General features: G+C 32.5%; 2 protein-coding genes across 4 annotated transcripts in view; one reads left to right on the top strand and one right to left on the bottom strand.

Moving 5' to 3' along the window:
• LOC105326007 (uncharacterized) overlaps positions 1-6,419 on the bottom strand; it is a 42,507-nt gene extending 36,088 nt beyond the window's left edge. For both annotated transcript variants that reach the window (XM_066080002.1, XM_034443149.2), the window contains exons 1-9: positions 6,048-6,419; positions 5,524-5,623; positions 5,111-5,386; positions 4,520-4,626; positions 4,380-4,424; positions 4,012-4,283; positions 1,178-2,620; positions 562-1,062; positions 8-455 (exon numbers count right to left, since the gene is read on the bottom strand). In XM_066080002.1, coding sequence (XP_065936074.1) covers positions 8-455; positions 562-1,062; positions 1,178-2,620; positions 4,012-4,283; positions 4,380-4,424; positions 4,520-4,626; positions 5,111-5,386; positions 5,524-5,623; positions 6,048-6,306 — 3,451 coding nt within the window. In that variant the 5' untranslated portion in view covers positions 6,307-6,419. The remainder of the gene's footprint in view (positions 1-7; positions 456-561; positions 1,063-1,177; positions 2,621-4,011; positions 4,284-4,379; positions 4,425-4,519; positions 4,627-5,110; positions 5,387-5,523; positions 5,624-6,047) is intronic.
• Positions 6,420-7,328: 909 nt separating this feature from the next.
• On the top strand, positions 7,329-12,606 carry LOC105325971 (uncharacterized). Of its 2 annotated transcripts, XR_002199348.3 has the most exons (9): positions 7,329-7,419; positions 7,578-7,814; positions 8,400-8,508; positions 8,686-8,757; positions 9,229-9,298; positions 10,270-10,346; positions 10,587-10,647; positions 10,960-11,066; positions 12,367-12,606. XR_002199348.3 is itself a non-coding variant. In XM_011425786.4 (8 exons), exons 2-8 carry the CDS (start codon positions 7,592-7,594, stop codon positions 12,436-12,438), a joined length of 684 nt encoding a protein of 227 aa, XP_011424088.3. In that variant the 5' UTR covers positions 7,329-7,419; positions 7,578-7,591; the 3' UTR covers positions 12,439-12,606. The 2 variants fall into 2 exon arrangements, 1 of the variants encoding a protein (XP_011424088.3); XM_011425786.4 differs by lacking the exon at positions 10,960-11,066.
• Positions 12,607-12,706: the final 100 nt, after the last annotated feature.

Here is a 12,706-nt window from a genome sequence, read left to right as displayed (position 1 = left end):
GTTCTACCTAAAGAAGGGTTCTTGTATTTTGAAACGATTGTTTGAATGTTTTCTACGTGTTTAGGAATAATGAAAACCAATTTTCCGGCGGTGTTCTTCTCTGAAGCAATTTTCAGCAACATCTCAATAGCAGCTGTTGGAATAAAAACCATAACAACTGTTGCACCATCATATTGCAACATTTCATCAACAGCGGTTTTAAGTTCATTTTCAAGGTTGTCCATAATAATCTCTCGATTAGTTGCCAAGCACATGTTTAAAGTTGATGCTTCTCTTTTCATAAGATCCAATAGTTCTTGGTCGCGACTGCCAAATAAGGCATGGAAATATTTCCAGCCAAGTTTTTTGGCTAATTGTAAGGAAAGGTATACGTCGAATGTCGAAGACATTACGGTTCTGAAAACACGCGGATGGCCTTCCCTATTGTTGAATCTCTCTGTCGACGCTGATATAATCTTAAAATGAAATAAAAACATTAAACTTGTGTAATATTCCTTAGCCTTGTCTAGTTAGTTAATATTCAATAATTGCCACTACTTATAATTATAAGAAAAAACTTACCATCGGAAAGTCCATGGACGATGACTTTCTGGCGTCATAAATTGACGATGCTACAGGGTTGGTTATTGCTCCAACCACTCCAATAATAGGTTTCGTGTAAGGGGTTGATGGAATTGTTGGAACAACAAATGTCTGTTTAAAAACACTTTTTGCTAAGGAGGTATCATGTCCGCATGCGGCAAATAGCCCTAGTCCAATTTTCGGGAAACCTTTGAGCTGCTTTCTATTAATGTTTGAAATACTCCATAAAATTGAAGTAGCCACCTCAAAATGCTCCAGAATGAGATCGTCTGTGCATACTCCATTGAATTTATATAGTTCTATGAAAGCATAGATCATGACATCACCCTCCATAAAGGTGTAGGGCATTTCTATCAGGTTTGTCGGAACTGAATAACAGTTACGACCGGTGCATGGAGTTAAACTTTTATCTTGAATTGATTTAGGCATTTTCAGTGTGCTATTATCTATCAAAATTTTGCTTTCCATATACATGCCTATCTGCAAATAGGAAGACGCACATTAAAAACCCCTTCGTACTAATACAAAGAAAGAAATTGCAAATTATAAGATTAAATATAATTTTCAAATTCATTTTAACCAAATGATATCAAACCTGTCGATGAAAAGATGGAGAAGTTGGATCTATCTGCCTAATGAAAAAAATAGTTTTGCCGTCTCCTTTGCTATCGTAGTATATTTTCTCGCCGTCAATTCCCGTAATTCGTTTCTTCTGAACAATTTCCGCCAACTCCTCTATGTGTAGATTAGCTTCCGTACAATAATCCATTAGTGGACAGTGGTTTCGTATGAGTGTATCGATTCCATGAGCGAGTGAAATTACTGCATCAATTATATGAGTTTCGCCGTGAGGGTCTACGTTCTTGAACAAATTTTTGAAATCTACAACATCTTTGCACTCTATTTTTGCTTGTTGACTTCTGTCAAAGGTACAGTTGTTTTCCTTTTCTATGAGTTTCTTGATGAATGGGTTTTGTTCCGTTAAGTTAGCCTTGTCTCTCATGTATTTCAAAAACTTTTCTGACTGATTTGTTTCAAATGCAATAAGAATAGCATTAGAAACAACATCAAAGTTTTTCTTTAGAAATGTCTTTTCTATCCCTGCTACCCAGGTATCACATCCAATCCAAAATATGTTGTTGATATCAATATCATTAAGCCGTTGTAAAATTGGTTTTATGTGTTGGCTCTGTGTAAGTGATAACACTGCTTGAACATATTTATTATTTTTTACTATAAACATATCCACTAAATAATTTAGAATTTCAGGATTTTCAACATAGCTATCTTCAATTCTCAGCATATAGTTAACAGTTATTCCTTTTACATTTGCAAAGGTTAAGACACTTTTTGTTAGATCAGAGCCAAAAGCATCGTTGCTGTAAACAATTCCTATGCTATGAATCTTCAGATGTTCCAAAACACTAATGATAGCTAAGGTTTCATCCTTATTAGATGGGACCATACGCATAAAATATGGGTATAAATTCTTATCAGAAAATGTTGAACTAGTCGCACTGATGCTAATGGTAGGTATTTTCTTTGAATAACTGTAATGTGCTAGACTTTCAACTCCTGAACTAAATGGAAATCCAACGCCGCCTATGTAATTTTTCCTCTTTACACTAGCATCTCTAAGCCCAAGTGAATACAATACGTCCATTTGATGAATGAACCTGCTCGGTACGGAACATGTATCAATGATATCATACCCAAGTTTTACAGATGGTAGAATATCTGTCAAATTGTTCACGTAGTCCACAGCAAAGACTATGGCCTCGCTGAACAGAACATAGTTATTCCTAATTTCTCCACAGCCTTCTGGGGTATATGAAGAATAATGCAGGGGCAGGTTCCCCGCAATTTGAATGTCGGAGGTAAATGGTGACGTGAGTTGTTCAAAATCCACGTGTGATCGGCACTTGTAATGAAACGCTTTATTCCACGACACTGCGGTAGATCTTAATCTTCTGTTTTCTTTGTCATACAAAATCCAGGATCCGAGTGGTGTAAACTGGGTATTATTTACTTCTCCTACCTAGAACAATAACCAATTCCAAGCCTTCAAAAAATAATTTCACATTGAAAACCATTTCAAAGGGGAAATTTAAGGTTCATGGGTTTTTTTCCACCAGGCTGGGGAAAGATATCGACATTAAGAATATTTTTAATTTGTGTATTATGTAATTGAACTCAAACTACATAAATTATGGCTATGAAATAAAACTTTAATACAAAAATTAATCATGATCTAAACCAGTTCTTGGTGTGATTTCTATGGTGGCATATGTCTGCCCCTTGTGTGCAAGTTATTTTTCTATCAAATATGTCGACATGCAAGATAAATATGTTGACATGCAAGATAATAAGATAAATATGTTGACATGCAAGATAATTATATCAACTTGCAACATAATTATGTTGACATGCAAGAAAATTGCAATCAGATAAGAATTAAACAAAATCTCAAAAATTCTCAAATATTGCCCACCTGTGACATCCAAGATGCTAGATGCTACCTTTTTATGTCAACATGCAACTTATTTATGTTAACATGCAAGATAAATTTGCTGACATGCAACTTATTTATGTCAACATGCAACTTACTTATGTTGACATGCGAGATAAATATGTTGACATGCAACTTAGTTATGTTTACATGCGAGATAAATATGTTGACATGCAACTTATAAGTTGTACTGTGGTTTCATCAATATTCTTTGAATACCAATTTTCGTGGATTTCGTTATTAAGTTGATCCATGAAATTAAATGTTCATTGAAATGCAATTTCTATTAACATTTTGTATTGATAGGGTCATTGGCCACGAATTTACCTATCCTTGAAACTGTGATTTTCACTTTATCCACGAAAATTGATACCCTTGAATATTAATGAAACCACAGTATGTCAACATAACTAAGTTGCATGTCGACATATTTATCTTGCATGATAACATAACTTAGTTGCATGTCGACATAAATAAGTTGCATGTCGACATGAGGAAGTTGCATGTTAACATAAATAAGTTGCATGTTGACTTTAATAGGTAGCGTATCTAGCATCTTGAATGTCACATGTTGGCGATATTTGAGATTTTTTTTATATAACTCTTATTTGATTGCAGTTTTCTTGCATGTCAACATAGTTATGTTGCATGTTGACATAACTATCTTGCATGTCAACATATTTATCTTGCATGTCCACATAATTAATAGAAAAATAACTTGCACACAAGGGGCAGAGATATGCCACCATAGATTTCTTTAAAGAAAAATTTCAAACATTTGTCAAGTTATAAAAAACTAAATATTACTCAAGTTAAAGGGTCACAAGGTTATCAAGGATAGTCTGACATAATTTGTTAGCCATAGTACTATAGTAGCAGTTCTTTGCGTCATCAATCATGCATATACCGGTAACTCTTACCTGAATAAACTTTGTTTTTGTTGTATTTGGGGCGGCCTCTTCATTTGATTCATTGATTTGAATGTTGTAAACATGACTTCGCTGTTCTCGCAGCTTCATTTCTTTCATCCACTTCAATATTATACAGCTGTCGTTTTCTTCTTCATTTGAGTTATTACATCCACTGATATTCGCATGAAGTAGTGTGTCCTTGAGAAAGTTTACAGTGTTCTGTATTTCTCTCAGTGTGGTTTGGGGGAGGTTTATGCTATCTATGACACCGCCTGATATATCTGAAGATTTTTTGGTTAAATTATTATGAAAAAATATAAAGAATGTTGAAAATTTTTGTGTCATATACCATATAGAAATAAATGTATAGTTCTTACCTGTTGATATTGTGTTTGTTGTATGTCTAGGTATGAAAACCCATCCTAGAAAAAGAAGTAAATATATTTACCACATTTGTCATTTCTTTATCACAAGTTATTTCATGTCATATTTGACTTTGAGGAAACTTCTTAAATACCTAAAATATATTCCATGTATCTTTGAATGATTGCCGAGTCTTCATACAGAGCCACAAAGTACAGTTGTTCGTGGTCAGTCAGCGATGTCCAGAATTGAATGATTTGTCTACAAAGGGAAAAGATCCAAAAATAATTATACGGGTTTTTTTCACTTTTTTCAATAAATTGAATCTGATATATCTAAATTTAAAGCAAAATTGTGATTGAGCCAATTGGAATAGGGAACAATTGTTCATGAAAACAAAAAGTATTCGGCGAGTTGGCTCATACAACGTAGTCAGTAAACGTATTCTAAACTGGATTTGGGTTTTCAACGATCAAGGACACATTGATGATCATTCTCAAAATGTTTTACACACAGTTTACACGGCTATTTCATCCATTTGTTATTTTGTCCTTCTACAATTGCAAACGATTTCGCCTCGACTTGGATTCGCCAAGACACAGTTAGGAAAAGATACTTTTACTAATAACACAGTTATTCAAAAATTGTTTTAAAATCGCCCAGTCTTAAATTCGCCCGCTGACAACGAGGACGAAATGGGCGAAAATAAAACGGGCGAATATTTCCCTGTATATAGCATTCTTACTCTAAAACATTGTCGTCTGTCAAAACAAGAATCCCCCTAGTGTTAGTTTCATACTGAAGCGCCGTCATCATGTTTTCAACATTAGAGGTTGAATTTATTTCGAAGATTCTTATTGCACAGATGTATGGAGAGTCACGTGATCTCTGAAATTCACTCAAAATGTTTCGGAAGTATGGTGTCGGCTGCAGGATCACTTGAATGTACGTCCAGTCCAGGGATTTAAGTGTTGCGTATATATTGTTACCCAAAGACGGTGTTTTGTATTGGGTGGAAACACTGGAAAGAGATGACTGAATTAGATTATTGCTATTTTTATTACTACATTTTGCATAGAGGGATCAAACAAACATGAAAATCGAACTGTATTTATAATAATACAAAATGATACTGTTGGCGGTAACCTGAAAAAGTACCTTGTGTTCCTATTTACGTCATGTGTATTGGTTACTATGGGAAAAGACGAATTCATCAAAAAGGTTGGAAATTTGGACGTTCTTCTTTTAGACGTAAAAACTGTATTAGAAAAAAAAAGTATATTTAATTGGTTGGAGTGTGATCCAACATACGTTATTTATCAAGTACATAATTCTTTTGTAATAAAAAAAAATATTATAATTTTTTTCTGATGTATAAATAATCTTACTCGATATATCCTGTTAAAGTGAACAAAACATGATTTTTAAAGCATCTCTTTGTTTTATTCTGCAAACTGCATTCACATAGGCACTGATTTTTCTTCATTTAGCGGCTAAGTGATAAGTTGCAATTGATCGAGCATTTAAAAACCCCATACATCTTTCAGTTGTAAATTTGAAAAAAAACATATTTAATGTTATTTGTGTAACTAGGAATTACTGAGTTTTAAATAATTCTTCTTTAATTTCTGAATATAACTACTGCACATATGCATATTCAGAGACCAAAGGTTGCTTCTTACCTATCAAATCTGTAGAATTTTTAATCTCCACATTATTTAAAGTGCAGGCAGGAATGAAATCATTTGTTAAATTCATCTGTTTTGAGCTAGTTGACACGTCATCGAGAAACACTACCATGGATTTCGAAACCTTGTCAATTTCCGTAGAGTTGATTTCACAGAACGTCTCTGATTCCACGATGTACGTTACCAATAGAGCCTGACAAGAAAATACGGCCAGCGCAGAAATCCAAAGACTTAGTTGCGTTATAGCTACCATGGCGAAAGTAGAAGGATAAAATTCGACTGTTTTTAACAAATAAACCAACGATGACACGATTTTAAATCCCTATTCATTGCAGATACTGTAGATATCAACACAGCTTGGGTTTAAATCGCCGAGGAAAAATGACCTCAAAGCATTTGAATAGAAAAGACATTTAAAATAACACAATGTAATGTGGAGTACATACAGGTTTATTCAGTCAATTTGAACTCAATAATAATTTTTAAAATCTTACTCTGTCATCATAGGCCTGTGCAAGAGAACGCTTCTAGCATAAATGAGACATAACCAATATTAAAGATTTTATACACACATACATTGGGAAGGGGGGGGGGGGTAAATAAATCGGCGAATTTCAGACATGTTCAAAATAGGTTTTGACAACTCACACATGCATCAAAAAAAGAAATGAAATCTCATATGCCATTGATTTAAAAAAAAAAAGAAGAAGATATATAAAATGCTAAAGTTGTTATAGATCTACGCGTATACGTTTTTCCTGTTTATGCAAAGTTCTGTGGCGTTATAAAATCCAAACCTTGATTTCATATAGGACTTTATACTCTAAGGCCTGGTGGCTTTCATTCAGAATTCACTCTTTTTTTCTTTTTTCTTTTTTTTTTGGGGGGGGGGGGTTTGTTTGTTTTTGTTTTTTATCTTATTTATATATTTTTCTATAAGCATGATAACTATGTGGTCACTTTTGAAATAATGTTCTGTATTATACATGTATTTTATAAAGTATACGTTTAATGAATTTGTTATATATATTGTACATTATAACAGCCGATGCACCGTTCTTACATATGCCTACTAAAGTATTCATTTTCGTAACAATAAAAAATGTCATCGGAATATTTATTATTAAAGTCTTATATCCCTTATTCCCTATGTATCTAGTAAAAAAATTCAGAAGTATTTAAGATAATAATCAATCAGCGTATCTATACTCTATACCAGGGAAGTATATACGTTCCTGTCTATACGTCCCTGATCCTGCGAAGCATTTTGACACAAACCGACTGCGTACGACTTGTTGAGATTTGATCTATCCGTGGTACGAATTAACATTTAAAACGCGGCAAATTTCAACTTCAAGATAGTTGGGTTTGTTTTATTTACTTATTTCTTTCACTGAATACCATTCATAATGGTCACAAAATCCAATATATAAGCGTAGCTGATTACTTTATCTGTAGCGTAGGAACCACGTAAACTTGTTTTGCTCACGAAAATTGGTCTACATCGGTCTATCTCTATTTCAGATGATTTCTTAAAAATGGCAAAGGTGAAATTCACAAAGACAAATCAGAAAAGAAAGGAGCTGTTTCCCGTCGACAAGAAATCTAAGGTTAATAAACAAAATTCAGAAAATGGAAAAAAGAAAAAACTGACCAAGGTTCCAGCCAATCGGACGAAAAGCAATAAGGAACAGTCTACTGTAAATATATCAACAGTAGACAAAACTAATGCCACACATGGATTAGAATTTGATAAAGATGGTAGGTTCAAATATATATATTTAAGGAATGAATTCAATATTTATTAGTTTTATACGATATAAAATGGATTGAGTTTACGCTTTTTTTAAAACCGCTTCATTGCTTATAATTTATTTTTTTTTACTCTTCATGGTAGATAAAAAAGGGCATTTTACCTTTAAAATGACGTAAAATGTACAAAATTCAAACATAACATCAGGCGTATGGCTACATTTTTGATGTTAGTCTTACTATGACGTAGGCAACATTCTTTATACGATATAAAATAATTGTTTAGCCAATCAGAATGCGCGTTACAACCAGAATTAAATTATTATAATTTAATGGACATCATATATTTATAATACATGTATAAACATATATTAGTATTTTTCTAAGAGAATAGTAAAAACTTAACTGGTTGGGTTTACAGTCTGGGCGGACTAAGAAAACGAAGTAAAGGAAGTGATTTCTCAGAAGAAAGAAAAAAAAAGGAGTTCGGCACATGCATTGCGCAGTTAATCAAAAATACCATATTTTTACGATAACATTCTGAAACAAAATCAAATACTGGTACATTTGTACATAAACTTTTTCATGTTTTAGACACAAGGAAAGTTACCGGTACATTCACAAAGGAACAAATGGAAAACTGGAAACCTTTGTCTGAGGAAACATTCAAGAATGTGGCCAGAACTATTGAAACAGCAAAACAGTAATTAACCTTATTAAAATCAATTGCAACATTGACAGATGTGACAAATAATGACTAGTATTAAGGCATTATTTGAATAAGGACAGTTTATGTATCATTACTAAAGACTTATGTCTTAACACATGTACAGGATGTGTATTAATAAGTACTCTATTTGATCTATTTTACATTTTACAGGTTAATTCTTAATAGGTCACATGGTCTGTATTATGATAGTGTTAAATCAGCAGTCGATTTATCGGAGAAAAGGTAACTTACTTTGATTTAGTGGTATATCTAAAGAAATCCAAATTATAAGTATCAAAGCTTTAGTACACATATTTGTAAATGAACTAGACAATCAATATATTATGTGTATTCAGTTTCAATTTAAAGACTGAACATGGCCTACTTTGCTTTTTATAGGGATGAAATAGATAAAACTATGATAGCTTTTGAGTTTTCTCTGATAGAGTTACTTAGCATTTTAAATTTTACAAAATCTTGGGCTCTTATGAAAATGATCAATTTGAGTAGATTGTTTTATATACCTAATCAATATTTGATTCAGATTTATTTATTGTCAGAACCAAAAAAATCTGTAATGTGAGTGTATTATTAGCTAATTTAACCCCCCAAAAAATCAACAGCAAATTATTTTCAGATTTTTTTTTTTATGTCGGGATAATGTAACAAATATTCACTATGATAAATTGTGAATTTCTTTTTTTTCTATTCAAGAGTTTTGGCAAGTCTCAAAATGCTTAAGGTGCCACATCAACATGGACAAAAAACTTTCCAACAGATTACGGTAATAAATACAGGTTTATTTTGCATTAACTTTACACTGTATTATCGGTTTGATTGTACTCTCTGACAAACATGCTGAAATTGAACTGAGTTAAAAGAAAGAAGTAGGAAATGTTGTAGAACATCAATGTGTTCCTGATATATGTGTATTTTTGTTTTGCTCATTAAAGTATATCAATTTTATGTTATTTAATTTTGCGATACGGTAGATGATGAATGTGTTTTATAGTCTCAAAGCATCCATGCTTTTGGTATCGAGATTGTCAGGTGACCCACAAACAGGCTTAGGGTACTGCTAAATGTAATGGTAATGCATTATATGTTTTCAAACTAATACTACTTATGTGTAATGCCACTCATGTAGCATTACTTTCCAAAATCAAGAGTAATGCAGGCATTACGTAGAACCTCAGGATAATCTAAGTATCATAGCAATATCTATTGTTTAACAAAGTTCTAAACACCTCAATCCTTGTTCTCTTAGCTATGATCCAATAGAATAGAGGACAGACATGCACCTTTAAAATCTCCCTCTCTCTCTCTTCTCTCAATATCTGTGTTGTATTTTAAGTAACATTACATTAGTTTAGATTAAATGATAGAAAATACAAGGATTGTGTATATTTCTATTATTGCCTGAACACTTTACATATCCTAAGATAAAGATTGCCAAACAGTATCTTTTAAATCCCAGCTTCCACTACTCCTATAGAATGTTTATTTAATATATCTGGTAGCTGGGAAGATTTTCAAACCCAACAAGATGCAGTTTAAAGATGAAACCTGTGAAACTTTGATGATCATGAGTCCAAGAGGAGTTGGTCATGTTTTATTGCATTCAATGTATTCATATCTATTAGTCAATGACTGGACAGTTAATGATGAGTAAATACTGCCTTCTTCAAATCAGAGTTTGCCACGTACTATACAAAGTCCAAGCTTGTAAAAATGGCTCTGTTCAATTTATTTTAGGGAGCTGCAGCTGAAAATCTTGACCAATTAGAATTACATGAATGTGAACTTGAATTTAGGATTTCAAAACAGAAAGAGTAAGTATAAGATACATGTACAATATATTTCAGAACTCTAGTATTGCAAATTCTTGTACAAGTTTAAACAAAAATATGATAAATCTTAATTTTTAAACAAAGAATTTTTGTTACATTTTGATGGTATATTAAATTAAGTGCTCATATAATCATTTTATATATACATATCAGAGTTGTTTTTATTGGATTCATCAGATATATATTTGTATATGTAATTCTTTGTCTCAATTATCTTTTTAGTGCATGTGAAAAACTTGAAGAAGAGTTGGAAAAAATTGTAGCAACCATGGAGAATTCACAAGTATTAAATATTTATCTAATTATAAATAAAAAACCCATACAATGTACTTACATGTATTTTTCTCCAGCACAATTAGTCACAAGCATCTATACCTGATTAATGTTTTTGGAGTAGGTCCTTTTCTTAAGTTTTACAGGTTCCATCTTGACCAAACTTGCATGGATGCTGTATCTGAGCTTTAAATTTCAAATGCTGGAAGAGGTTAAGGTTTTTGAGCTGGTTAAAATTTTCTGAGCAGGTGCCTGTTGATAGCTACCAGTATATCAGTAACTATTGGTTCTCCCAAACATAGATCGGTGATTTATTTTGTAGTACTGACTCAGATGCACTCAACAGGCTCTGATGCTAGATCTGAGACATAGGTTTCATATGCTAGAAGAGGTTAAGGATTTTTGGAGCAGTTCATGCAGTATATCTGGGTAAATAATGGTCCTTTCTAATCTAAACTTGCATGGTTGATTTAAAACTGTTGCAAATGGATCTCAGTGCTAGCTTCAGATACTGAGAGTGATCTTGATCACTTTGGCAGATTTAAGAACAACCCAAATGGTTTCAGAGTCTTGGAGCTGGATACGGTACATAATGAATATCCTGTTTATACCCACTGGTCATTGTTGATAAACGATATATCCTATGAATCCTATTCTTTTTATTTTGCCTTATATGTACAGGCAGAATCATATTGTATAGATAAACAGTATTGTTTCATAGAATAAAACATGTTATATCATATGATTCAGTGTTGAATAATGTGGTATGATAATATAATATTGTATCCCGCTTCAGACAAAATTATAGGCAATTGATAGGAAAAGCAAATCACAAGATGCCCTGAAATTTCATAATACACCGTCAATGAAAATTCTTGGAAGGGGTGTATTAATCATCAAGCACAAGATTATGTTCTGATATTACCAACAGACATGACAGCATGTACCGGTAAATAGTTTGTGCAGGAGATCATTGACTTAGTGAAACAAAAGAGATTTAATGTGAATTCTTCAAACACAATCAAAATAGAACCGTTTTAACAAGAGCTTGGACTTTATGTAGTTGTATCAAACAGCAATGTGACGTAGGCCTGTCTATTTCATTGCTGGCCACTCAGCCATGGCTCTTTGAAATCAACAACATTTTTCTGGCTTTTGGGCTAATACTATGCAATTGGTAAATATTTCACTTGAAACCGCATCATTTTAACTTGTTTTGACGCAAAAAATAGATAGCTATGCCCTACTGAAAGTCCAAGATCTTGTTAAAATGGTTCTAATGTTTTGGAACTCTTAACAAATCTTGAAAAGGTATTCAGTGGGATAGATTCGTTACACAGTCAGTTTTGTCAAAATACAGATTCATCCAGTGCGTAAAACAGAGAATACTGTATTTTGTATGTTCAATTTCAATATCATATTGTATCATATGATACAATATCATATCATAGATGATAAAATACAATATGGTATCATATATTATACAATATTGTAAGGTATTATATTACACATATGGTGTAGTATGATACAATATCATTGTATAGTATTATACAATGATATCATACAATATCATACTATATAGTATGGTACAATACCATACACTACCACATTATAACATATATGATATCATTAACTATAATTTTCATATAATATGATAATGGTGGACTCATACAGTTGATGCCTCAACTCTGTGAGCTCTATAATCTTTGACCTTTCTCTTTTCTGCCAGATGCATCCATTGCTGCAAAAAGACTTTAAGACATCTCTCACACTTCCTGCATATAAGAAATGGGAGACTTGAGGATAATTGGACTTGTTGAAGTAAACTCTATCCAGTATATACTTATGTTACATGTATATCACTTTTGTTATCAATTATACATAGATTATCTTTACTATAATAATTCACCAAACAAATGTTTTTTGTGCTAGTTAACGAAAAAATAAATAAATTTAAGCCGTTAAAGTATTTTTAATTTTGATCTTGTTGAATGTTTTTGAAGGAACGTGAGAAGGATATAAAGTTGTATCTAAGGTTGATATGCTAAATACGCTATTATGCATATATT

Source organism: Magallana gigas, chromosome 3, assembly GCF_963853765.1.
Source record: "Magallana gigas chromosome 3, xbMagGiga1.1, whole genome shotgun sequence".
Lineage (NCBI taxonomy): Eukaryota > Metazoa > Mollusca > Bivalvia > Ostreida > Ostreidae > Magallana > Magallana gigas.
This window is presented reverse-complemented; position numbering and strand designations above follow the sequence as displayed.